Below are 26,880 nucleotides of genomic sequence, written 5' to 3'. Positions count from 1 at the left end.
ATTTATTATTTTATATTTGTTTATATATATGTCGTATATCACAATTTTAATTTCAGTTAGAAGTATTAGCTAGTAATTCGTAATTACCATTGGCTACTTACTGTGAAATTTATATTCGCAATACTGAATTCACAGGATGAACGTTTTGTCTTTTTCCGATTAAATGAACCACGTATAATCGATAGCAGAGGATCAACAACTTAAAGTTGATAACATGATAATATTTACCCTATCTTAGATACTTCAAACTTGTTAGATGCTTTAGATAAAACGAATTAGAAATGGTAACTAAAAAGGAAACGTGCAATAAAGTTGTGTAATGCTGAAATGCAATAAATTAATTAGAATTCCTTATTTATATTTATAGTACAGTGTGTTCCATTACTTGGAAACACTTCATCTTGATACCTATTCAACCAGTTTTTATTATTTTAGTATTAAATATACTACGTCAATTTCAATCTCAATATAACCTCGAAAACGAAAAACTAGCGTATCATTCTTTAATAAAAAGAATAAAAATAATAAAAAGTATTTTACAATTTTAAGTATTTTGAGTATTTTTTAAACATTTTACAATTATTTTTAAGAATTAATATTGTAATAACTCTGTATCCGATTGAATTAATTTATAAATCTATAACTACAAATTTTACAACATGCTTGCCATTTTTTAATAGAAAAATTTGTATTGTTCAAAGATAGTCACTATACCTACTAAAAGAATCGAAAATATATTGTATTATTATTTTATTTTCTTCGCATCTTCATTTACAATCAACATCTTTTTCAAGTAGTAAAAGTATTTCAAAAGATAAGATTAAAAAATTTCTTAACCATATGAATTCCAATATGAAGAAAATGAAATATGATTTATTATTCATACTTATTGAGTGAGTATTGGTTTTATGAGAGTGTGAGTGGTATTGAGGTAAAATAAATGAAAATCATTTGGAATGATATAAATATAATATGTGCGAGTGGAATCTAGTATGAATATTGATAAAAATGTTTAGAAGATTGTGCCAAAATGAAACAGTTAGGTTAGAATCGTGAAATAGTAAACATGTGTTAATAAGAGTGTGAGAGAGCGAGAGATAGAGAAGAATTTTCAAGATAGTGTGAATATTTTTATTTAAAATATTATATTGCGAATTGATGTCAATATTTAAATATTATTATATAAATATACTAAATTGTTAACTGTTGAAAAACGTACAAGAAATTGGTTTCCATTTCTATCCACATATTGCTACACGAAATTAAGATAGTATATTTTATTCATCTCTGATTAATCTGATCAACTAGTTAATTCAAATTTAATTTCAACCGTACCTGCTTTACCCTTTAGTCATATTTTAAGTAAAACTTTTTTCAAGTACGTCATTTTCTCCCTCTAAAAATATTGTTGCCCAATCGATACTCCAAGTATTTTTCTGCAAATAATTCATCGACTAAACCCTTTGGGAAAATGTGAAATTTCAGATGGGCTGTTGTGCTAAAGCAGTACAAACACCTTGTTTATCGATGTGTATAAGTTTCACGGCTGATAACACGTATTAAGAGCTAGTACAGACCATAGTATCATAACAATCGATATTTAATCAAATTTTTCACGATAGAATATAACTATGTTGATATTTCATACTGAACACATGCAGTTCTATGTTATCAAGGTTGGAAGTGTATTAAATAGAAAATCCGATGTTAGATATATAATTTTGCAAGGAAAAGTAAATATATAAAATTTATAACAACGAATTATTAAATACAATTTAATGTACTTCGAAGTAAAGTACTGTACTTGCAAAGTAAACAAGCATAGATCTAACGTCAGTGAATGTATCACAGAACAGGGCAGGAGTTTTTGAAATTTAAGAAAGAGAAATTCGAAAAAATTTGAAATTTAAGGTTTGAAAGAATAAAATAGAAAACGATTATTTTAAGAAATTAAAAATGTTGGAAAAATTGATTTCGAATGTCCAAATAAAAACTCAAAAGTTATTTACTTTGACTTTTTTTTCATATATTTTACCTTTAATATGTCATCGTCTATATTTAAATATACGAAGAAATATATTAAAATGAATTGTCTATAGGACAATAAATAATAACACTGTTTAATACGAATTTTATTCAGTAATATTCAGTGGGTAATTCTTGTAGAATTTACTTTAGTAACGTGTGTACAGGGTTTTACCGCCACGCAGCCATTGCTCGCTTCTTTAGCCTCGACAGTGCCGTAGCTACGAGTACTTAGTCCCAACACAAAGTGCAATAAAGCTGACGTATGACAGTCTCCGGAAATAAAAATACAATTTTGCTATAAAATTTTGTCAAATTGGCAGCATATTTTTCTACCCAATGCAAAGAACTCTCTCAATTTTAAATATCGTGTCACAACAATATTGCTTTCCTTACTCCGTAGTAAGGTAATTTTTTTTCTGTAAAATCTTATTCCGAGGAGTCGCAATGTAAATATTTAAAAATCATAATTTGATATTACGATAGTGTTTTGTAACATTAAATTACGCGAATACATAAACTCTACTGCCAAATTCTTCAGATATTTTGTTGCAATTGTCGCCTTATATGACATGGTACTTGATGTTAGGTATTTAATGATAGACAGCAAAACAGGGGAAAATAACCATTGCTTAATTTCGAAACATAACCTAATTTATTAATTTGTTATTATACATGGGATACAGATGTATCTTTTGTGTATAAAATGAAACAAAAATAGCTATGTACAATTAACATGACTAAAGCTGCCTACATTCCAAATCAGCAAGCAATCATAAATATGTACATTCATACATAAATATGTACGGTACATATTAGAGTGGTAAAATGTCAAACGAATATCAAGCAATTTATGTTCTAATTCATCATGACTTTACAGACAAACGATATAAATATATATGTATCTCTTTCTTGTATTTATGACCGTGTTATGTATTCATTGTTTTGATCTGCAATTTTTAAACTGTCCAAATTCTAAACAATCGAGAATAAATTAATTGATAATAAAGGTATTATTAATGAAGATAAACTGTCAAAATTAGTAGTAAATATTGTTTACGTATAATTACTGTATATTCTTTTATGTTATTGTAAAAATAGCAAAGGATTAAAAAAAGAGATGTCCAAAATGTGCAACAAAATGTGATACAGAGTACGAATCCTGTTAATAAATAAACTCATTACGCCCCTAATGCAACCCATTGTTACCGCGCTAATCCTTTCAATAAGATAAACAAGAATAAAAGTTTTAGCGACATTCAATCAGCACCATCTATGATATTCGACTGGAATCTTGGAATAGATAACAGAAGCACAGAATAAACGAGAAGGTCGTCGAATATCTCGTAACGTTACAGACAAGGACAGCAAGCGATTAAAAAGAGGACAGAGAAGCATCGACAGTGAAAAATTAATTAATTACTCAATTTCTGCGATTAATTTAGGAACTTTTATAGCTGCATCGTAAAGCTGGAACTATAGGCAACATTCTTAATCAATTTATTTATGAATTATTCATTACTTATTCATTATTAATTATTTATTCATTAATTTATTCTAAAAATAATTCTAAAAAAACTCTAAGAGGTAATAACAATAGTTGTCATATTACTATATTACATTATATTGTTATATAACAATAGTCACACTTCAATAATTGTACATATTATGTACAATAATTTTTTATATACTATGCACAATTCCAGCACATAAAGAATAATAATATAATTAATTAAGACATTATAAAATATTTTTTATACTGAAACTGTAAAACAAAATTTGTTTTACTAGAATTAATTCATATTAGTGGTTTAATTCATATTAGTGACTGAAACTTTAATCTGATGTTATTTTGTTTTCAGAAGATTTGTTAAGATGTCATTAAATTTCTATATAACATCGATCTTACTGTTTGTCTTTATTGGCTTCGTTGTTGGTGCTGAAAACTACGTAGACTATGGAGGTACGTGATAAAGAATTACATTTCTACTACAATTGTCGACGAATTTAAACAAAATGTACTCTTGGATCCCTCAAAATTTATTCTTAAGAGTATCCATTTATAGCTACATAGATTTATATAATGTTATTATTGTATTGCATAGTATTATTGTGTTTCATATATTATAGTTGTGTATAGTTGTATACATATAACTGTGTATTATACAATACATACAAAACTATTACAAAAGATTTATAAAGTTATATAATAATAATTCTAATATCAATATTAACGTCGTAATGTACATAAATTTATCAAATATTATAAAATCACTACATCTCCATATATCTATAACTTCGTAACTAAATATTTTTGTTAAAAATAAGCAAATTCGCAAGTTACTTCCAATCACAAGTATGTGTTCCCTGGAATATTAATAATTCTTATAAGATAAATTTAGATCAAAGATTCAACAAGTGGTTAATAAAAAATATTTGATATCATTAACAGTCTTAAGAGTCAATATACCACTCCTTAATATTTCTACTAATTGTAAGATATTATAATTTCAGATGATATACCAGAGAAGACGCCAATAGAAAATATCCATGAGCTTTATAGACTTTTGTTGCAACGCAATGCCTTAGAAAATGCAGGACTTGGTGAGATCCCACTGGAACACCTAATGATCCGTAAATCTCAGCGATCACCTTCATTGCGTTTACGTTTTGGACGTTCGGATCCTCATTTATCTGTAAGTAAAGATTTTAGATTTCTATCTAAATATCTATTATAAGGTTTATAATTTTTCCTAATTACTTATTGTATTATTATCCATTATATTATTATCCATTATAGCAAAGGTTCTAGATCTCTATCTAAATATCAATTATATGCTTTATAATTTTTCCTAATTATTTATTATATTATCCATTATATCAAACGTTCTAAATCTCTATCTAATCATTTATTCTTATCTATTCTGTGCATTATAAGATATTATATATGATTACTCGATACAAAATTAACGCTCAAGCGGAATATGTGTGAAAGAAAAAATTTAGATGGAAGTGTATAAGATACTAAGAAAAGAATTTGTAATACATAGAACAGATAACATTTGTTGTATCGAAAGAAAGATTCATAAATGAAATTATGAGAATTGTAATAATTGTTGCAAGAAATTAAAAGGCAACAAGTGTACAAGATATTTTCAACACGTGAGCGATAACATTTTCTTAGTATAACGATTGTGTCGTTTCCATTTTTCAGCTGGGATTTCTACCAAGACCCATGAATGCCATTCCACCATCAAGATTCGACGACAAATAAACGAAAATGGAGAATTTTCTTTTCCTCAATTTTTCATATCATACATATGCATAAAAGCTGCAAAAAGTACGATTGTTAATTTGTACCATCTTTCAGTCGATATTGCTGTGTTTCTTCTTTACCGTTGTGAAAATGAGAAAGAGCCGAGTATATGCTTCTTGAATTATATTAGCTAAATTATATTTCAAATTCGTGTCAAGTGTCACATCTTTCATAGCTCATATGAAATTAGTTGCTTCGATTCTAATCACTACATAAAAGTGTAAAATGACTCACTTGATATGAAGCGAGAGGGACGCAACAAAAGGCAATTAAGTCTTTTAAGACGTATGATTAATTAGTATCTTCTGGCTTGACTGATTGCCAATTCTGATATGGTCTACGTTTAGAACATGGTATACTTCAATCAATAAATAAATTTTATTAATTTATATATAACTCGATTAATTAGATACGAATTTGATCGATAAGCTTCGAAATAACTTATGTTGAATTCCTTTGAAAATAAACTCAGTAACTTTGAAAATTAAATAAATGTGACTCTCGAAAAGAATGTTGCTGTTTATGGGAAAATATATCCGTCTGAAAAGGTAATCCTTTCGTCATTTTAATCAACGATCTTTCCACAGTCAGAGAAAATAAAAAAGAATTTGTTCAATTCCTTAAATAAAAACAAGCTCTACTTTGTGCGAGTTATTGTAATAAAAAGATAAAACTGTAGACAAAGCATTTAATTGACTTGATCTGCAATTATTCCTTGGACTGGAAGATTTATTTACGTTTCAATTGACGAAGATAGTAAAAAGAAGGAAACGAGGATAGTGATAGGATTCAATGATTTGAAAATTTAAATAAACCACAATAGCGTGAGAAGAATCTTTATTTAGATGGCGTCACCCTGCAACGAGATCTATCTTTGCTTCGAGGAACCATCCAGTTATTAATTCTCGAAGCAATGAGTTGTCATGGCGCCTATAAAAACCTAGCTGAAAGGTTCGTTGATATATACTTCTCAACAGTCCACCGTCTGCATCACGCGTCATAGAAGACTTCGAGCTTCTGTTTATTTTATGCCGACAAGAAATATAAAATATAATCAGAATCAAAAGTACCTTTCGACTTACTAATCCGATCATTCACTATATTAGTTAATTAATCTGTATAAGTTTAAATTAATATAATTTAAAATACTACAAATACCGTAATTTAAAATACTATAATGTAAGGTCCAATTTTCGTGAAGTAGAACTGCGCGAGGCCGAACAACCTACTTACAATACGGTGCTCTTGGAAAACTAACGTTTCGTTAAAAGGTCAATGGGGGTATTTCAGCCCATTCGCCAGACAGGATCGATCGTAGTTGTAGCGTCCTACCGTATCGAATCCCTTCGATGCCTAGAACGCTTATCACGCGCCAAATTAACATTGCGTGACTAGTTGTAATAATAAGGATCCAGAGTGTGTGGTCGAAAGAGAGTGTTTATTTATAGAAAAGTATAGAATAGTTATAATGGAGACGTTGAACGGAGTACCATTTCGAACACGCGTTTATACGTGTAAGTAAGATATTTCAAGGATCGGTGTCGAAGACGAACCGATTTCTCGAATTTGATCTATGTCGTGTCTCGTTTTGTCCTGTCCGGTGTTTTCTCCAGTTTAGTTCTGATTGGGCAAAATAAACGTTGGTGGTGGAAAAGTAAGGAGTTTTAATTGGACAGAGGGTGTGACGGAAGGACCTTTGGCTAAGGAGTAGGAAACTGTCAAGGAGCCGATTTTTGATGGTCAATGACGCGATTTATAAGCGGTGTCCGTCCGTCGCTCGTTGGGTCTGTCACACGTGGGTCCCATCTGTCGAGTCTGGTACTTGTAAAAATTCCTAAACTTTCGCCTTTACCTTTGCAACTTAATCCGCTAGAACGGCGGTGAGGCACACCTATCCTCCGGAATTGCAGTCGCGATATAAAATATATCGTAAACCGTTAGATCTGTTAAGGTATGAGCATTAGAATAAAAATCATGTTATAAACACATTCTTCGGGACGGAACAGTAGTCATCGCTAATCTGACACTGCAGAAACCGCTATCTTCAGGCTCGATAACGATATATGTTAATATAGGTGTAAGATATACACAAAATTTCTATACTCTAATAATACATTGCAAACCTGCGAGAATGAGAATAAAACAGCAAAAACGAAACATGATTATTTTTACTTGTTCTTCATAAATACTGAACAGGTATTTAATACATGTATGAAATACAAGTATAGTTAAATAAAATTCTGAAATAAACATTCACTAGAAGAGTATGAAGATAATGCTATAAGGATGTGTCTACGCTCATTCATTTATTCCTTACGTCTGTCTCACTTTATCACGATGGTTTTGTTTGCTTTGTCGCACGGAGCAATATGATAAGGCTAATAGGAAGAGATTATTTTTGTCAATAAGGGAAACGCATTTATCTACTTCTGTAATGACGTTAGAATGAGCGAGTTGGTAAGAATTAGTGGGCATTCAGTCCTACAGTAGATGCATAGTAGTTAACGACTAACTCTTGTCACAGGGCTTGTCACAGAAAATGTATATAATAAATTTTTTCGCAAAATGTTGAATTGGTTGATGGATAAAGGTGGAGATAGATTCCTTTCCTTCGTCGAAAGTTACCAAACACTTGTGGAATCTTTTCACAGATTAGCTTCTGACAAGTTAGGGGTTAGCACGATAAATGCAGATAATAAAGAAAAGAAAATATGTTCTATAGTTGAGGATGTATATAAGCTTTTGTCTGCTAGTAAATGTCTTTTTATTTTTGATAATGCTGTAAAATATAAAAGTGAGAATGAATTTGATTATGGTATAGAAAATTTTTTGCCATGTTCACCATGCTCCTCTAATAAATCATATATTTTAATTACTTCTCGCAATAAATATTGGCCAAGTAATGTGCACATATTAGAATTAGATATATTTAAGGAGAACGAAGCTGTAGAATTCATTAAAAAATCCCTTAAGATAGAAACTGATGTACAAGATAATGTTATTAGAGTGTTGGCAAAGAAATTACATTGCTTTCCCTTAGCGTTACAACAAACTGTATCTTATATAAAAACAGAAGATGAGAAATTAAAAATTGTGGGTTCAGAGTTTAAAATAGACAATTATTTGGAAAAGTATAATGAAAAGGTAGGATGTTTTGAAAGTCAAGGCACAAGTAATGATTATATTGAAACAATAGTCACAACTTGGAATATTACCTTTGATATAATAAGTCAAAGTGAAAATGGTAGTAATGCTTTAATAATATTAGGTATCGCATCTTACTTAGCTTCTGAAGATATATCTACAAAAATATTTGTAAATATTATAGACTGTGAGGACAAAGTAGGCTCTGCTATCCTATTATTAAAACAGTATTCAATAATTAATTTAGAAGGTACGGCATTTAGTATACATAAATTAGTACAGGAAGTAATAAGAAGAAGATTAAAATATGAAAATAAAGACGAATAAATTTTAACAAAAGCTTTAAAATATTTCATCGACAACGGAGTAAATACAGAAAATATGAATCATGCAATATCTGTTTGGAATTATACAGAGAAATGTAGTGCACTGGTGATAAAGTATGCCTTTGTCGCAGATTTTATAATTCGTGAATTTATGATGAGCGTTAGGTACGAGGAAGCATTCTCATTCTGCCAGAGATTTTTGACTTTGTTAAATACCCTATCACAAGATAACAACATTGTTCGATATCATTTGTCGATGACAAAAAATGTTATGGGATTGATACATATGCACCAAGGAAACTATAATATAGCTGGTGAAATTTTTCAAAAAGTTTTGAACGAAATTATTGCTGAGCCATACTATTTGGAATCTATAGCTGTAGCCTATAATGTCGGTTTGGTATTCTTTCACCAAGGCAAATATGACGAAACTTTAAAATACTATCATATAGCATTAGATGCTTTGTTAGCTAACGACGGGTATTGTAATAAAAATACAGAGATGCTAAGTATTCAATCTGACATAGCTGCAGTATTTTGCAAACAAGGTAAATATGATATAGCCTTACAAATGCTTAGAAAGGTATATACAACACAAAAACAAATTTTGGGAGAAAATCATGTTAGCACGCTGAGTACACAAGGTATGGTTGCCGGTATATTCCTGGAACAAGGAAGACAAAGTGAAGCCTTAAAAATGTTGCAAGAAGTATATAAAATTACATCTAAACTATAAAGCAGTGTCATCCTCGTATCTATTTAATGAAATATAATATAGGCGTAGCATTTTATAAGCAAGGCAGATTACCTGATGCTCTTAATGTGTTTCAAGAAGTACTAAATCTTCAGAAACAAGTTCTTAGTTCAGACCACCCTGACATTTTAAAAACTCGTAGTTTCATTGCGGAAACGTTAAGACAACAAGGCAAATGTGATGAGGTAATGGTAATTTGTCAGGATGTTTTGAATAAACAAGAGCAGATTTTAGGTGTTGAGCATCCTGACACTTTGCATAGTTTCTTAACTAAAGCGCAGATATTATATTATCAAGGGAAATATGAAATTGCTTTACAGAGCTTTACTGAATTACTAAGTAAATGGAAACGCATTTTTACGGAGATTCATCCTGTGATTACAACTATAAACGATCGTATATCTGAAAGTTTTGAAGCACTCTGCAATACAGCAGAGAATAATGAAGCTCTTAGTTCTACCCAGCGACAATATGAAATAGAAAGAAAACGTTTCGGAGATGATCATCCGACCACTTTGAACACTAAAAATAAGATGGGTTTCGAGTTTTATATTCAAAAGAAATTCGACATAGCACAGCAAATTTTTGAAGAAAATTATAATAAACTTAAGTTTATATTTCCTAATCATTATTATACCCATACGGCAAAAAATAATTTAGCTCTAGTAGTTTTAGCTCGTGGAAACTATGAAGAAGCTTTGAGAATGTTTTGGGAGGTATATCACGGTCACCGAAAGAATTTGGGGGAAGATCATGGAGAGACATTCTCAACAATGGGTATCATATCTAAAATACTTATTTCTCAGTTAAAATATATCGAAGCTTCAGAAATACTTTGCGATCTAATTGAAAGACTCAAGATGGAATAACCGCTAAAACATCCAAGTAATGTAACGATTATAAATATTGTAAGAGAAATGTTAATTCTTGCGATGAAGCATAATGACGTCAAAGTAATTGAACAGTTTTTTGAAAAATGTGCTGATGTTACTGTTGCAGATTTGAATTGCTCCGTATTGTTATGTGACAGTATTGAAAGTGGTAAGGCAGATATCGTAAACGTGTTCTTAAAATATGAAGCAGATGTTGCTTCGGTTAATAGCCAGGGTAAAACATCGTTGTACGTTGCCACTTTCAGAGGTCACGAACAGATTGTTAAAAATCTTTTGCAGCATGTAAATCGCGACGAATTATATAATTTTGTTAATACTAAAACCGTTAAGACCGGTAGCACGTCACTTCACATTGTGGCTAAATATAATAATTTGAAAATTTTTCAGACCTTACTGGAACACGGCGCAGAGTATAACGCGAAAAATAATAACGACAAGACGCCGTTTAGTCTTTCTATTGATCCTGATATTATCAGTTAGTTAAAATTAATAAAAGAATTGTTTGTGGACGCGGAAAATGGTAATATCAGGCTCGTTAACAAAGTAAGAGCAATAAATTCTAAACAGTTCAAAGCTGTAATAAATGCTCGCAATGATCAAGGAAATACATTAATTCAAGTTCTTAAAAAGAACGGTGATAAAAATACCTTAAAAATGTATTTGGACGTGTTGAAAGCTAAATATATATGTATTGCTAGACATGGGATTTATTGAATGAAAATTCATGTTTTTATTCGATAAATTTAAAAAATTCTACCTAATCGTAAGCCACGGATACAAATATATTTTTTATACACATATATATTTTTGGAATAAAATAATTTTCTATTGTAGATTGATAGTAATATTCGATGATATTTTATACATATTCTTATAATGCTGTAAACCACGTTAAATCAATGACTTGTTACATAGTCTAGAATTTTTGTTGACAATATCATTTATAAAAGACGTTATTGTCTATATCGACAAATTATATTAAATTGAAAAATTGGAACATTATGGGTATGGGGCTTTAAAAAGTCTGTTTTCCAATAGTAAGAGAAATCTATTTTTTGTTGCTATATTAATATTATATGTAATTGTTATTCTCGTATTTACTGGGAATTGAAGCGTAATGGACTAGTAAATTACTGCATTCCAGCATAGTATAATGACATAAACAAGATTGTATATTATTGGGACACTGTGTAAACTTTTACGATTTTTGTTGGCTTTAATACATTCCATCAAATTATATTGTTTCTGGAAGATATTTGAGTATGCAATTTATCTTTGAGTGACCTTACAGCGAGAATTTTGAAGATAGCATTATCGCGATGTCGACCAGTTGCTTTCAGAAAAGGAAAAGAATGGATAAAGCCTCGTCGCAGTTCCTTCGTGCTCATTGTGCAGATTCGGAGGAAATATTATCCACAGCAGTGCAAACTATCAAAATTTACTTGAAATTTTAGATACGAGTATTTCAAACCCCTATCGAAGATAACAAATGTCATAATGATGAAAACGCAGAAGAATTGTACCATATGGAAAATAGAGCTATTCAACGAACTGTTTGACTGTTCAAATCTAACGTTTTACAAATGATTCCTCGATGAATTACTGAATTCCAACAATGCACTTGCTACCAAAGTAATTATAAAACAAACGATTAACGAGCACCTTTCTGCGTTTTCAAGGAGGTGAGTATGGAACGAAGACGTAAGGCTGATGGAAAGGTTCTTTGAATCGAGAGAATAAAGAGTACCGAAATTGTAGAATTGTTTTTACTTGCAGTTGAAACAGCAGTTCGTTGGAAAATGGAAAACGTGAGAATTATGGTGGCAGATGTAACATTGAAAAGAGGGAAAAGCAGAGAAGAAGCAAGGATGAAGCAAAATGAGAGTAAATTGCGTTTTATCTGGAACTTGTCAGTAGTCTCACCAGTGCCAGGTGTCCTATCAAACGTTTTTCTTGAACGTAAGAATAGCAAAGGTCAAGTACTTGTATATCAGATAGTTGTACGATGTAGATAAAATGATCATACAGGGTTTTCACGTATTCGGTGTTAACGCAGATCTACATTAGTTTCAACTGTAGATTTAAAGCAATAAATATTTATTGTTTTATGGTTTTAACCGAATCATTTGTGCAAATAAATATTTCGAACATCAGCCATTCCTGGCATTAAGTGAAAGGATAATATAATTCGACAAATATTTGCGATCTTGTAAATTTCATCTGTTCGAAGTCGGATAATGTTGGAGGCATTTTATAATGTACTCGGGTAGGCCTGAGATTTAGAAACTGGGTGTCTCGTATATTTTCTGACTCGTGCGACTGACTGTTGCAAGAATTGTGAAATTATTTGGTATGCTGTGATCGTTGTACCAGCTTGCATTAAAAGTTTTCAAAGAAAAAGAAACAAATGTGAATATTGAGAAGAAGTTTTAAAATTCAACAAAAATGAGGCTATTTTGTTATCACTTTCTGGCTTTCATAGGTTACACTTGAAGGTCTTATGAAAGGACCGTTATTAACTATGTACGAATTATTTAAAAAATTGTTTGCGCCAACAGTTTTATCTGGAATGAAGTGTTACATTTTGTCTTGCGAAATAGTCAATGAATTATAATGTCATGAAAAGATTCCATTGAATAGTCACGTGTGTTTAATGGCTGTACTTGTAAAGACACGTGCTACTAATGTATGTAATGAACAAATATGCGGCATTATAATTTGAGAGTTTTACGTTTCAATCGCTTTGATTAACTAATGTATTTCCTGTGTGTACAGGGTGTCCCAGTAGCGATAGTACAACCAGAAGGGAGGTACTTGGTGAATATTCAAAGTCGATTTTCTCGAGAACGAAGCTTCGAATGAAAAAATTTTATTCTTTTCGATTTGTTTTTTCGTATAGAATCACCTCCTACTCAGTTTATACTACCGTTGCTGGAACATCCTGTATGTATTGTATTGCGCGCATTGTTATATTTATTGTAGTAGTAAATCAATAACTAGAAAGAATTTTCATGAGTATTTCGATTGTTCGCAAAACAATATCTGCAGAAGTATTATAGTTTAGAGAATGTAGTCAAATTATCTTGTACAATTAATCCTATATTTTAATATCAGTTTTGGAATACCTTGTAAAGGAGCTCTCTAAAATAAATCATTTCTGTGATACATGAACTTAAATTTTTATTACGAGCTTTGGTAAAAATAAAATGAAATTTGAACGAAAAAATTTGTGTCATTGGAAAGTGATACAATTGTCATTGAACGGAGTATAGTTGCTAACAAGCGAACCTTGAGAGGATCAGCCATCAAGGTAACGCACAAATATCTTGAACCGTACGAGATCACGCGCGTAGTGCGCAATCTAGGGTATCAGTTGCATAAAATCGACGATGGAGTAAGATTCCAGTAGACTTTTTGGAAGGATTGATTGTCCTGGAGATTGGGAATCCACTTTTTATACGTATCATCGTATACGAGGCATTTATAAGGTGTATTTATACGGAGGTCTACGTATGAAAAGTGGGCCCCCGGTCATTCTTTGCTTTCGCGGAGGTTACGCGTCACGGAACGTTCTCGATGGTTCTGATCTCTCTAGAACCTCGATCCCCGATGCGTACACTCGTGCTCTGGCATGTGTATGCGCCCAGTCGTCCTTCTGCTTTGCTGGGGGCACGTTTCGCGGATCGTTTTTGATGACTATAATATAATCGACGACGGAGTAAGACTTCATTAGACTTTAACCTCGGTTGACTGTATAATGTCGTACATCGACTCGACGGACGAGGGTAAGGGTGATGACGGAGTCAATGCCGGTAGCATTTAGGAACCAATGTCAGTACAGATCAGCACTGAAAACAGGATCCTATTTTCGCGGGCTAATCGGCTGAATAGCATGGTTCTGAATCAATCGATTAACAGTCGATTTGTTTATACTACCTACCGAAGTATATTATATGAAGAGATCATTAGCACGCACGTGTTTGTCCTCGCGAGCTATGGGAGCAAAACCTGAACCGGTACGAACGTGCGTCGCATAATGATTGGGATCGCCAAAAACATGGACTTTATTCAATTTTCTGATGTTCTTGAGAATTCATCAAATTTTAACCATATATTCTCAAATGTCTGAAAAACGTTATGGTGTACACGAAAACAGCTATAAATTATCCAGAATTTCTTTCAGCTTTGAAAATAGGAAAAAATGCCTGCTTTAAGGTGATCGCGTTATTTTACTGAAATTGCTGCACTGTATCTTTATAACGATAAAGGTCAGTTTATATTTGTTGATATAGTATTGACGTGCGGTCTTTTAGCTATATATTTGTGAAAGAAAAGTGAAATATTCATATTTTAACGCTTGTAATAGAGATTCTACCGAAACCCACTTTTTTCGTATTCTTGGCTATATAGCAGCATGCAGAAAGCGGAGTTCACGCGAATTTGCAATAAATCTTATATGGTTGTATTCCTTGGAATGTACTGAAGATGGCTGTATAAAAATTATTTGTGGCACCTTGCATCCCCGTTAGTTATAACGATATATTCGTAAGCGGAACACCGAATTCGGTGCAGGCCGCGATGCGCAATACAACATAGTAGAAAACTTAATTCAACTTATAGTAATTAAAACTAATTTTTTTGTCGCGTCATCCGGTATCGGGAAGAGAAGAGAAAGTTTATCGGTGTCTCAACCTCTTACTATATTACTTTAACAAAGAAAATAGAATATATTTAGAGGCTGAAAACGGGAGTACGTCCGTTATCCGCAGTTTATAATAATTCATATTATATAATGTATTTATTATTTAAATATTATAATTAAAAATTAATATAGTGTAATTTAAAGTACTATAATTACAAACATTGTAGTTTAAAGCATTATCATTACAAGCGTTATAAATTAAAGATATTGTAATTTCAAATTACTATTGTTTAGTGTACTATAATTTGAAATTGTTATTAAAAATTTTATAGTTTACGATTATTATAATTAAGAATACTATAATTTAAGACACTGTAATGTAAAAGTACTCTAATTAAAATGTTATTATGTATATGGTATGCAATTAAACTATAAAGTGCTGTAATTTAAAATATTATTTAAGATACTGTAAAATATCATTATTTAAAATGAGCGGTTTTTGTAGAAGAGCAAAGCTTTTTAAGCGAACACACTGCTTCTTTATCTTTGTGATCCAATTCACCGACATTTTTAAATTCTGGTCGTGACAAAAGTTGACTCCGTGCATGGTCGTCAGAAATAGAAAGCGGCATATTCAAAATTTTTCTCCAATTTGTTTTGTCATACTCTATAAGAAACTGCAAATAAAATAGCGCTTCATCACTCACTCTAAATATGTAAATTTTCGATGTAAAAATTTCTTCATCTACGAAATCTCTATTTATTAAGGTAGAATTTTATTTCTATTAAAAATATATTGTATCATATTTATATTAATAATTTTCATTAATTGTTAATTTTACTATTCGATACATATTGATAAAATAAATAATTATAATTAACACATGAATTAAATTGCTAGAAAGTAAATAAACACATATGGCATTACTTTTGATTATTTATTTTATCAATATGCGTCGAATAGGAAATTAACAATTAATGAAAATTATTAGTACATAGAATGTAAAATAGTAATCAAAATTAATCCTTGTAATTATAAAGGTATAAAGATTCTGTTTATTTTTTTGTCGCGTCATCCGGTATCGGGAAGAGAAGAGAAAGTTTATCGGTGTCTCAACCTCTTACTATATTACTTTAACAAAGAAAATAGAATATATTTAGAGGCTGAAAACGGGAGTACGTCCGTTATCCGCAGTTTATAATAATTCATATTATATAATGTATTTATTATTTAAATATTATAATTAAAAATTAATATAGTGTAATTTAAAGTACTATAATTACAAACATTGTAGTTTAAAACATTATCATTACAAGCGTTATAAATTAAAGATATTGTAATTTCAAATTACTATTGTTTAGTGTACTATAATTTGAAATTGTTATTAAAAATTTTATAGTTTACGATTATTATAATTAAGAATACTATAATTTAAGACACTGTAATGTAAAAGTACTCTAATTAAAATGTTATTATGTATATGGTATGCAATTAAACTATAAAGTGCTGTAATTTAAAATATTATTTAAGATACTGTAAAATATCATTATTTAAAATGAGCGGTTTTTGTAGAAGAGCAAAGCTTTTTAAGCGAACACACTGCTTCTTTATCTTTGTGATCCAATTCACCGACATTTTTAAATTCTGGTCGTGACAAAAGTTGACTCCGTGCATGGTCGTCAGAAATAGAAAGCGGCATATTCAAAATTTTTCTCCAATTTGTTTTGTCATACTCTATAAGAAACTGCAAATAAAATAGCGCTTCATCACTCACTCTAAATATGTAAATTTTCGATGTAAAAATTTCTTCATCTACGAAATCTCTATTTATTAAGGTAGAATTTTATTTCTATTAAAAATATATTGTATCATATTTATATTAATAATTTTCATTAATTGTTAATTTTACTATTCGATACATATTGATAAAATAAATAATTATAATTAACACATGAATTAAATTGCTAGAAAGTAAATAAACACATATGGCATTACTTTTGATTATTTATTTTATCAATATGCGTCGAATAGGAAATTAACAATTAATGAAAATTATTAGTACATAGAATGTAAAATAGTAATCAAAATTAATCCTTGTAATTATAAAGGTATAAAGATTCTGTTTAATTCAATTTAAACCTTTTTTTATTCGAGATTTAGTAAAGCAATAATTTGTGTATAATTAAATAACGAGATATTTGTTTAATTAATTTTACTATTTATTTATCCTACCACACTATTGCAATTTTACTAACCTGATCAAATTCTGTATCTTCGATATGGAACATTATATGAGTCAATGGTTTAAGAAGGGGCGAAATTTCGGGTATATGGCCCACAATTTTATTAACATTATTTTGTCGTAAATTATTTAACACTAAATCAGATACACGAATTAAAAATTCATGTATTACCTGCAATGAAAACTTTTATTTTTTAATTAAGATATAAATATAATAAATTAATAAAAATAGTTTTTTTTATATTTTCTTCTTACTTGCCTTTAAAGCCTGACGTCCAGAACTAGTAAACAACAGTTCATCGGTATACGTATCAATAATGGAAGACATGGTTGATTCATTGTAGCAAGGATTCATATTCGATGCTTGTACGCTAAAAGATTAATCATAGTGCGTTAAAGAAATCTGTCCATTTAAATTTAATCATTAGTCAAATTAGTTTGTATAGACTTATGGGCGATTGTAAAATATATTATATTAATTATGTTACTTTAAATTGCATCATACGAATTGTCCAGTAGTACAGGAATTGTTATAAACTTAAATATGTACATAATGTCATGGATCCAATTAATATTTTCATTTCATGGTTTAAGTACCTACATTACGTGTCTTTATGCAAAAATAATAATTAGGTATAATATCTTGTAGTATAAAATCTTTAGTATAATTAAGTGATATAAGTTTATATATAATTTATTAAAATAATCCTTTTATAAAATTTTCATGAAACAAAATACAGAAAAGATTAATTTAGCCTCAGTTAAATTTGTTGAGTTTCTTCATCTAATTAATCAGTGTTGACAAATTATATTTCCTTAGAAAATAATAAAAAATAAAAACAAACAAGTTATTTCCTATTTGTTTCAATAATGTACAAACTAGGATTTTTAATTCTAATAAATAATTTCATAAGTAATAAAAATATATTTCAAAATAATAAAAGATAATTTTTCATACATTATAAGAGGTTTACAAAAATTGTTAAATTAATCTTACTTCTTTTTTACAAGTTGAAAGAAATCATTGATTTGAGAAGTATGCTTATTGTCTTCATCGATGCTGCAAATAGCTTCAGCCAATGCAATCACAGTTCCTGATATATCATTGGGATCAAAGAAATTTAATTCATAATCTATTTCTCTAGATGTCAAATCATCTTGAATTTCCGTTTCACAATGTTTTGAGTAGTCAATAAGGGCAGTATAAAGAGAAGCACATAGAACATGAAGAAGAACATTTCCTCCAATTGGATGACAATGAGCAGGTATATTATCATTCAGTGCAAGTATAGTCTTCAAAATTGCAGATGGTAATGTTACATACAATTCAGTGAAACAACCAATTACCAAAGACATTGCTTGATACATACTAGCCCCTGTCTGAAAATTATGAATAGGTTACTTTGATTGAAATATCAATGTTTATCAATCTTTTTCATAATTATAAACTCATAAAATTCATGAATATAAAAGCCAAAATTGTCCTATTATTAAGTTTGTTAACTGAATATTATCCAATTTCAGCTAAACATTTTGTGATATTTAAAGAGAAAATGTACACACTAAGTTGGAAACAAGTTGATCAGAAGGTTCATAGATGTAAGTCTTTTAAAAATAGTTGAGAAATCCATAATATTTTGTAAGTATATTGCGTATATTGTATATCCTTAAAATAATCAAGAGAGTGGCAAAAATATCCTTGTAAAATTAAATAAAAGGATAATCCTAAGAATATTAAACATTAAATTAAATAAAAAAAATAGTTTAGATAATGAGATTATTTAATAAAAAATTAACATTTTAAGTTTGAAAATTTCTTCTTATCAAATCAATAGAGTCTCATTATGTGTGCAATAGAATATGTTGAGCTTAAATATATCTACATTTATATTTTAATGTTTAATTTAAAGAATATATAACTCTACAATTACTGTTGACAACTTACTCTTACAGCTTCTAACAGTATTTCAATGATTGGTGGCATCATGTCCTTTAAGGGATTTAAAATTGCATTCAGCCAGGGTGGTCTTGATTGATTCCAAACCTAGACCGATAAATTCATATAATCATAAATGTCATATACATTAATAATATTTTTAAATCTCATTTTTTAATACTTTAATGAATACCTGTTGTCTATTAAGATAATTGCACCACTCTGGATCTTGCTTTAAAGCTGGCACAATAACATTACCAGGATCATGTGCTACATATGTCAAAATGTACATTAAACTATAAAGGCTTAACTCTGGTGTTATTTTCATTGATGGATTGCATGTTATGCTACTGCATAAAAAACCACCACAGTTCTTTTCATTTAGTTTGAACTTTTCAAAATTTTCAAAATCATTTTCACATGTAAATTTATCACATTTGTGGATTAGAGTGTTCAATAATATTTTTGCCACTGCATAGTTATTCATAAGGATTACCTGTGAAAATTTAAGAATAGGATATTCAATTATGCAAACATGTCTGTTGAATTAAGTGATTAAGAAAACTTGTATACTTATCAATAGATTCATTCATTACAATTGCATAAGGTTCAATATTTGAATAATTTTTCTTTATATTCAATGAAAAAGTAGAATTATAATTACAAGTGTAGCTATTTATTGACCTTATTTAAAAAATAATTATATATAACAAAGATAGTTGTAAAAATAAAAAATTTACAAGAAACGAATTTACTGTTTATATACAATCTTAAATGCTTTTTCTGATTTTTTATAACAAAAACATTGAAAAATTATAAAAAAAAATTAAAATTTGTAAAAATATACTTTCTAGGAGATACTATTAATAGTCATAGTATAAGTACCTTCATTAATTGCGGCCAATTCGGTTGGGGTTGATGTCTAAGAACGTTCAATTCTAAAATCACAACTCGATCTTCAGATAAATTTGAGACGTAAACATCAGAATCGGTAGAACCTAATAAATTTGGTGCACATATTAATAACCAGGGAGCAGGTTCACGACGTGGTTTTAATATTGCTAAATTTTCAAAACCAACACGAAATGCCTGTAATGGAAATTTAATAAAATTTAAAGTAACAAATTACCATAAAATTTAGCTTAAAGTAGAAATTTAAAAATTTCATTTCCATACTTTAAAAAAAAGCAGCGACTTCTAATATCAAATTTCATTAAATGAATAGAAAATTATTATAAAATTAAAAAATTACCATATATTAAATTAGAATATTTACACTTCGATACAGTTCTATACAGTACTTAAAAAAAAGTAATTCCAAAAATTAATTTAATATATGTTTATATTTCATTAACTAAATAAAAAATACATAAGAAAGTACTAAAAAACTTTAAAAAATTTGAATTATTTTCAGTCTCATTCTTTAAAAACAAAGTGATTTCACAAATTAATGCAATAAATATTTTTATTGAATAAAATAACTTGTAAATATAAATAAATAAAGATAAGTAGCAAATTAAATACTTTTATTGTAATTTACACAAACATAAATATTGTATTTGTATATTATAAAATGAATAATAAAGTAATAATATACAGAATACATTCTTTTTTTAAATCTTTTCTACAATGTTTATCAAAGTATGTATTTGTCTAAAATTATATAAAAGAGTTTCATGATCTTTATTTTAAGAAACAATAAATATTATTCCACGTTGAATCAAAATTTATATTTTTTGCTCTAAAAATGGTATGTGTGCAAAAAATACCGTAGTTTTCTGTAGTAACACGATAAAATTGTTTGATATGTTCTTTATTGTGTACTCTGCTTATTTGCTTCCACAGATTGAAGCGAAATTATGTATAATCGTGTTTAATGATCAGAAAGACTAAGTTCGTTATTATATTTAAAAAAAAAATTGATGAAAATATTTTGAATCTTCTTCTTCTTCAATTTATTCCACACAAAATTCTAACAATTGACAAAAGGAAAAGAAATTAACGAAGATACATAATTGAAAAATATTTAAAAAAACAAAATTAAAAATGAATAAAATTTTTCGATATATATCTGTATAAATAATTATTAATTCGTGGAAGAAACAAAACTAAATTAATTAATTCAAGAAAAATAAGGAAAATTATAAAATATATTACAGCATAGTTTACATATGATACTTGTTTAAGTAATTACTATTATACCTGATATAATTCTTGAAGAGGTGTACCCCTTAACAACAAACAGATCAACAACTCATTGCATTTTGTATGTATATCCCTAATAGCAGTGGGCAGTCTATTTAATTTCATTCCAATCATTTCATTCGCATTTACACAAGCACCCAAAGCAAGATATCCGGTACAGCAGAGAACGTTAAAGGCATCTGTCCAAAATTGCTCAGATCGTGCCAAACTCGGTCGACCCTATTTGTAATTAACATGTGTTTTACTGTATTGTATTTGAATTTTAATTTCAAATTTTTTTTTTGTATTTTATATTTTTTATTGTAAAATATATTTTATTTTATTTATCGTATCATATATCATATTCTATCTTTATAGAATTTTTATAAAATTTATAAAATTTATTCTACTTAAATATATTATGGTGCAATAATAATCATTAATATCATAATATCATTAAAAATTTATTCGTCAATTAATTTAATTTCTTCTACTTGTCATTGTATTATTGTAATTTATTATTTTATCATTGTACCGATACAGTATGATCTAAGTACCTGTTATGGTTGTCAGTTTCCAGAACTTAAATAAAAGCAAAGAATTCTAATTATTTATAATATCTTTTTTCATTAGCAAAGAAATGCAGATATTAATTATAAAATGTTAATCGATATAATGATAAAGAATATTAACCCTTTCACGAGTAAGCATTCTAGTAATTTTAAGACGATTTTCTATTTAACTCACTAGCGCCACCACGACTCATATCTGCAATAAATGTTTATCGTATGTATTGTTAAATTATTTCCTGATTTTATTTATTTTTATTACAGGATTATTTTCTGATATAATCTTGAAATTTCTTTCTTGCTATGTGTGTCATATTGTCTGCGCAATATTATTTTCACAAATTATACGATTATATTCGTGAAAGGATTAAGGGTATAAGTATATCACGAAATGTTTAATATAATTGAACATTGGAAAAAAGATTGTAAAAATAAAATAAAAGTTCTGGTCAGTATCTAATATCACTTTTTCTTATTTAATTTTAAACGATTCTGTATAACGATTACTATCGTTTATTCACATATAATAACGAGTTAATTTTCTCAAGATAATAGATTATAAAATTTGTTACAACTTGTATCGTACTATGGTACAGTAAATTTTTAAACTAATCTTAAATAATCAAGAAGAAGAGTACTGTCGTAAGAGAGAGGTTAATGTAAATGACTAACAACATGCATATGTATTTGGAGGTACACTTACATAAATAAATCTCGTAACGATAATTGATAAGGATTCATTCAACATCCCAGAAAAAATGCGTTGTGCCATTTTTGGGGATACGGTGTTCCATAAGTCTGTCTTTGTTCCTAAAAGTATGAGAATATAAAAATTTGTAAAAATTAATTATATCGTAAATATTTAACACGTTAAATATCATCAAAACTTTTTTGGGACCTAATTTACTTCTTCCTTTTATTAATTATAGTGCTGATCCATTATCTATAATCCTATAGTTGCATGATGAAATATTTTTTTCCTTATTCATTGATTTCGATTATTTCAGAAATTTCGAACTACAAAAAAAAAAGTGAAATTTCGAATTCTCGAAACTTGAAACTTCCTTCGATTTTGAAATTTCGATATTTCGAAAAATTCACCTCAAATTCCAATATCAAACGCTACAGTGTTCCATTATGTTTACAAAAATAAATTGAAAATATTCTACTTTTTGATTTTGTAATATATAGCTGTGTTTATACAGATGTCCAACAACGGTAGTACAGCCAGGAAGGGGGTGATTCTACATGAAAAAGCAAATTGAAAATAAAGAATAAAATTTTTTCACTCGGAGCTTCGTTATCGAGAAAATCGACTTTGAGAATTCACCGAATACGGATGCACTTAATTTTGACCTGTTTAAATGGTCATCTAGTGTACCAGCGTACTCAGTAAATATTCAAAGTCGATTTTCTCGAGAACGAAGCTTCAAATGAGAAAACTTTATTCTTTATTTTCGATTTATTTTTTCATATAGAATCACCCACTCTTCGGTTATTCCATCAATATTCATGTCTTAATGGTCTATCCATACAAGCTATAGCTAAGTGCACGCGCGCTCGGTGAATATTCAAAATTAATTTTCTCGAAATTGATGCTTTGAATGAAAAAATTGTAATCTTTATTTTCGATTTACTTTTTCATGTAGAATCACCCCCTTGCTGGCTGTACCACCGTTGCTAGAACATCCTGTATAGTACAATAGTTACCTTGCATGTACAGCCACCACATTTGTATTACGAAAGAGCAACGCTCTCGTTCAAAAAATGACTTACTGCCATGCCAACTAAGAGATTCAGCTTCGTTGAGTATGTATAAAGATATTAAACGACAATGTAAATCCAGTAATCGTTCTGCTACAGCTTCAGCCATTTCATGGTAAGACTTGTACGACGTATTTAATCTCTCGCTACATGAAACAAGAATTATGAAAATTAATTACAATTAAATATGGACGAAGTCTAAATTAATGAAGAGTTTGTATCAAAAATTTTTGAAATATTGAAACGACAGTGATGTAATACTATTATTATTGAAATAAGATTTTTATGCCGCGTGCAAGTATTAATACTGTTCATGAATCGATGAACACAACAGGATTCTTTAACTCTATTATATTTTGACAATGTAGTAGCTAATTAATTAAATAAATAATTAGTATATTAAACGAGAAAGAAATTGGAGACGAATTTTGAAAAATTTTACTGTTATTTGAAATAATTAGAAAAATGTAATCATAAAATTATAAATAATTTATCTCGTAATTGCTTCTGCTTTTTGAACTCATTAACATATATATCTAATATAAAACATGCTATATAACAATGTAGTTTTTTAACTACATTCTGAATAATATTGTTATTTAGAGACATCATAACGATATTTATTATATGAATAATTAAATTGTAATATTTGTATAATTCGATATTAAATGTAATGTTATGAGTGTAATGTGATGTTAAATATAATTATAAATACAAAATAGTGTATAAATATAATTCTGTTACGCATTTAGTTTACACGAACAAATTAATCAGATGTAAATTCCAGTAAATTTAAAAAAATATATAAATACACTAAAAAATACGTAATCGATATTTATGTAAGTTATACCAAAATTTTCGTTGTGATAGAAGTGTTTAAAAAATAAAATATATATTTAAAGGGAAAAGTGCATAAAAATATTTAAATGAGTAATTAAGGGATTTTAAGCATGATTTTAGAACTGAAAATTTCAAAAGTAATCAAATTTGTAAATCTAGAAAACAATATCTTTATTAAATATTCTTATTTAATTATTTTAAATGTTCGTCATTTTCTGTAATTATATATTCTTATTAAAATTATTATTTTAACGAGTATCGATTTATATTTAGAAGAATGTATAAGACGATAAAAAGAGAAGATGAATAATATTTTTCTAGTAAGAGAAAGGTTCATTTTTTCTTTTTTTTCTTTTAAACAAAATTTTTTTAATTTACGGAAGTTGTCACATAATTTGAACGATATACGTGTATAGTAATCAAATTTTTATTTTATTTTAATGCAATGGACATAAGTTTATGATTATTTATATTATAGTTCATACTAGAATATAAAGATTATGTGGTATTAGGTTACCAAATGTAATTAAAAATGCATAATAGCACATAAAATTTAATTTGTAATTTATAAAATAAACATTTGCAGTTTATAATCAACTTTGTAATTTTTTTATCCATATAATATAACTACAAGTATAATTTAAAAGCTACATATAAATCATTCAAAGTATTAAAATAATCGTGAACATCGTTATTTGAATTTTACCATTGTATATATTGTTTCGTTACTAAAAAGTTTTGAGGTTTATAATTAAATAAATTAATTAATAAATTGAGTTATTATTATTGCAATAAAAATCTTTAAATATTAAAATTTTCTGGAACATCATATATAAATACCTTGATTGTGGGGAAATTGAACTTTTAGTTTGTTGATTATAACACCATAGACAATTTCGAATTAACGCAGCTGCTCCTAAAGTAGCTGTTAATACCGTTAAATCTGCATGATCTAATGATTCTTGAATAAGCAGATGTAAATGTTCTGAAATAATTTTATTACGAAACATTTATATATTAAAATATGAGATATTCATTAATATTTCTAATTTTGTTTATTTTAATAAAGCTTAAAATCTAGTAACCCTAGATATTTATTTAAGTATCCAAACAGATCTAGTTCTTAATTTTTTGTAAACGTATTTTTTTTTACCTAGTAATTTATCAGCAGTATCGACAACAAGTAGTACAAATTCAGATGGTTGAATTTTTTTAATAACTCTTTCTTCACTTTCAACAATTGCGGAAGCCTCATTTTCTATTAAATTTGTTAAACCAGAATGGCGCTTAAAAGCAGCTTGAAAGTCTACCTCCCACCAAGCCACTATTTTAACAGCAGCAAATGATGCATGCCTTGGAAAATCAAGTTTTCCGCCACTAACACGAGAACAAAGTGGCTCTTTTAATACGGTTTGCATTTCCTATATCATTATGACATATCATATAATATCATATTAATATGGTAGCAAATTAGTAATATTATTAGTTTGTAAGAATAATGAATAATATGTAATGACATGATTTGTAAAATAGATGATAAATTTCTTACATGTGCCCATATGTTTGATTATTTTATAAAGAAATGTTTATTTCATAGATATTTAATTATGATAAATGCTTTTGGTTGGAACTCATCTTTCTATACATTGCTATATATTTCTATATCTTAATATTCATAAATGAAGTAGTAATACCTGATAATATTGCATGTCCCGTTGTAATAAGATTCTAACACGATCTACTAAATTGCCATCTTCCATAATCTCCATTTTTGTTGTTTTTTTAGTATTATATGATAATATTCTCAGAATTGTAAAAAAATTTATTATATTATTTTACATTATTAAACATACAGATATATAAATAGATAAAAATTGAGGAACATACAACTTGCATATTATTTATTTACAAAAAGAATATTCAAGAAATAATATATATTAAAATATACATTGATTGTGTGTAAAGAATATATTTCAAGTATTTTGTCTCTTATAGCAATATTCAAAGTTTAAAATAAGTTACTCTTATGTACTATTTCTACATTTCTCTTTTTACGTAAAAATATATATACAAATATAAATACTAAATTCTTAATTAGTCTATAGCAAAAGTAAAAATATACTACATGTGCTGTTCTATCATGCAAATATTTGTGTCAATATTTTACAACAATATAAGTACTCACATAAATATATTACAATGTACTATCTACATTATATTATTGTTTATGTACATGAATCAGGA

At 28.4% G+C, this 26,880-nt stretch overlaps 3 protein-coding genes across 4 annotated transcripts in view; 2 read left to right on the top strand and 1 right to left on the bottom strand.

Annotated features, from left to right (window-relative positions):
- LOC108552566 (short neuropeptide F precursor) overlaps positions 1-5,309 on the top strand; it is an 11,515-nt gene extending 6,206 nt beyond the window's left edge. Inside the window, exons 2-4 of one of the 2 annotated variants that reach the window (XM_017907180.1) lie at positions 3,891-3,988; positions 4,540-4,721; positions 5,240-5,309. In XM_017907180.1, coding sequence (XP_017762669.1) covers positions 3,901-3,988; positions 4,540-4,721; positions 5,240-5,299 — 330 coding nt within the window. In that variant the 5' untranslated portion in view covers positions 3,891-3,900 and the 3' untranslated portion in view covers positions 5,300-5,309. Of the gene's footprint in view, positions 1-3,887; positions 3,989-4,539; positions 4,722-5,239 lie in introns of both variants that reach the window. The other variant, XM_017907179.1, reaches the window with a different exon arrangement.
- Positions 5,310-7,906: 2,597 nt separating this feature from the next.
- On the top strand, positions 7,907-10,938 carry LOC108552558 (uncharacterized). The gene is made up of 5 exons (XM_017907170.1): positions 7,907-8,735; positions 8,826-9,520; positions 9,607-10,281; positions 10,504-10,740; positions 10,846-10,938. The coding sequence occupies exons 1-5, from the start codon at positions 7,907-7,909 to the stop codon at positions 10,936-10,938; spliced, it is 2,529 nt and encodes an 842-aa protein (XP_017762659.1).
- Positions 10,939-16,614: 5,676 nt separating this feature from the next.
- On the bottom strand, positions 16,615-26,405 carry LOC108552564 (uncharacterized). Its single transcript, XM_017907175.1, has 13 exons — positions 26,331-26,405; positions 25,790-26,057; positions 25,477-25,621; positions 23,743-23,942; positions 22,736-22,842; positions 21,482-21,703; positions 20,165-20,368; positions 19,473-19,775; positions 19,289-19,387; positions 18,341-18,723; positions 17,603-17,714; positions 17,357-17,515; positions 16,615-16,845 (listed from the first exon to the last, which is right to left on the bottom strand). The coding sequence occupies exons 1-13, from the start codon at positions 26,403-26,405 to the stop codon at positions 16,648-16,650; spliced, it is 2,475 nt and encodes an 824-aa protein (XP_017762664.1). The 3' UTR covers positions 16,615-16,647.
- Positions 26,406-26,880: the final 475 nt, after the last annotated feature.

This window comes from Eufriesea mexicana, unplaced genomic scaffold (assembly GCF_001483705.2).
Source record: "Eufriesea mexicana isolate 0111107269 unplaced genomic scaffold, ASM148370v2 scaffold7107, whole genome shotgun sequence".
NCBI classification, from domain to species: domain Eukaryota; kingdom Metazoa; phylum Arthropoda; class Insecta; order Hymenoptera; family Apidae; genus Eufriesea; species Eufriesea mexicana.
The sequence above is the reverse complement of the archived record's forward strand: the minus strand, read 5'-3'. Positions and strand labels throughout refer to the sequence as shown.

What these genes read in the sequence shown, in the direction of transcription:
- LOC108552564 (XM_017907175.1), bottom strand. Translation starts at nt 26,405, where the DNA reads ATGGAGATTATGGAAGATGGCAATTTAGTAGATCGTGTTAGAATCTTA. An exon ending in TCGTTACGAGATTTATTTAT is followed by an intron (nt 21,704 to 22,735) that starts GTAAGTGTACCT and finishes AATTACAAATAG; the next exon opens with GGTCGACCGAGTTTGGCACG. An exon ending in CTGGACGTCAGGCTTTAAAG is followed by an intron (nt 17,516 to 17,602) that starts GCAAGTAAGAAG and finishes TTTTCATTGCAG; the next exon opens with GTAATACATGAATTTTTAAT.
- LOC108552558 (XM_017907170.1), top strand. Translation starts at nt 7,907, where the DNA reads ATGTTGAATTGGTTGATGGATAAAGGTGGAGATAGATTCCTTTCCTTC. An exon ending in TTCAATAATTAATTTAGAAG is followed by an intron (nt 8,736 to 8,825) that starts GTACGGCATTTA and finishes TTTTAACAAAAG; the next exon opens with CTTTAAAATATTTCATCGAC. An exon ending in CTTTGAGAATGTTTTGGGAG is followed by an intron (nt 10,282 to 10,503) that starts GTATATCACGGT and finishes CTTGCGATGAAG; the next exon opens with CATAATGACGTCAAAGTAAT.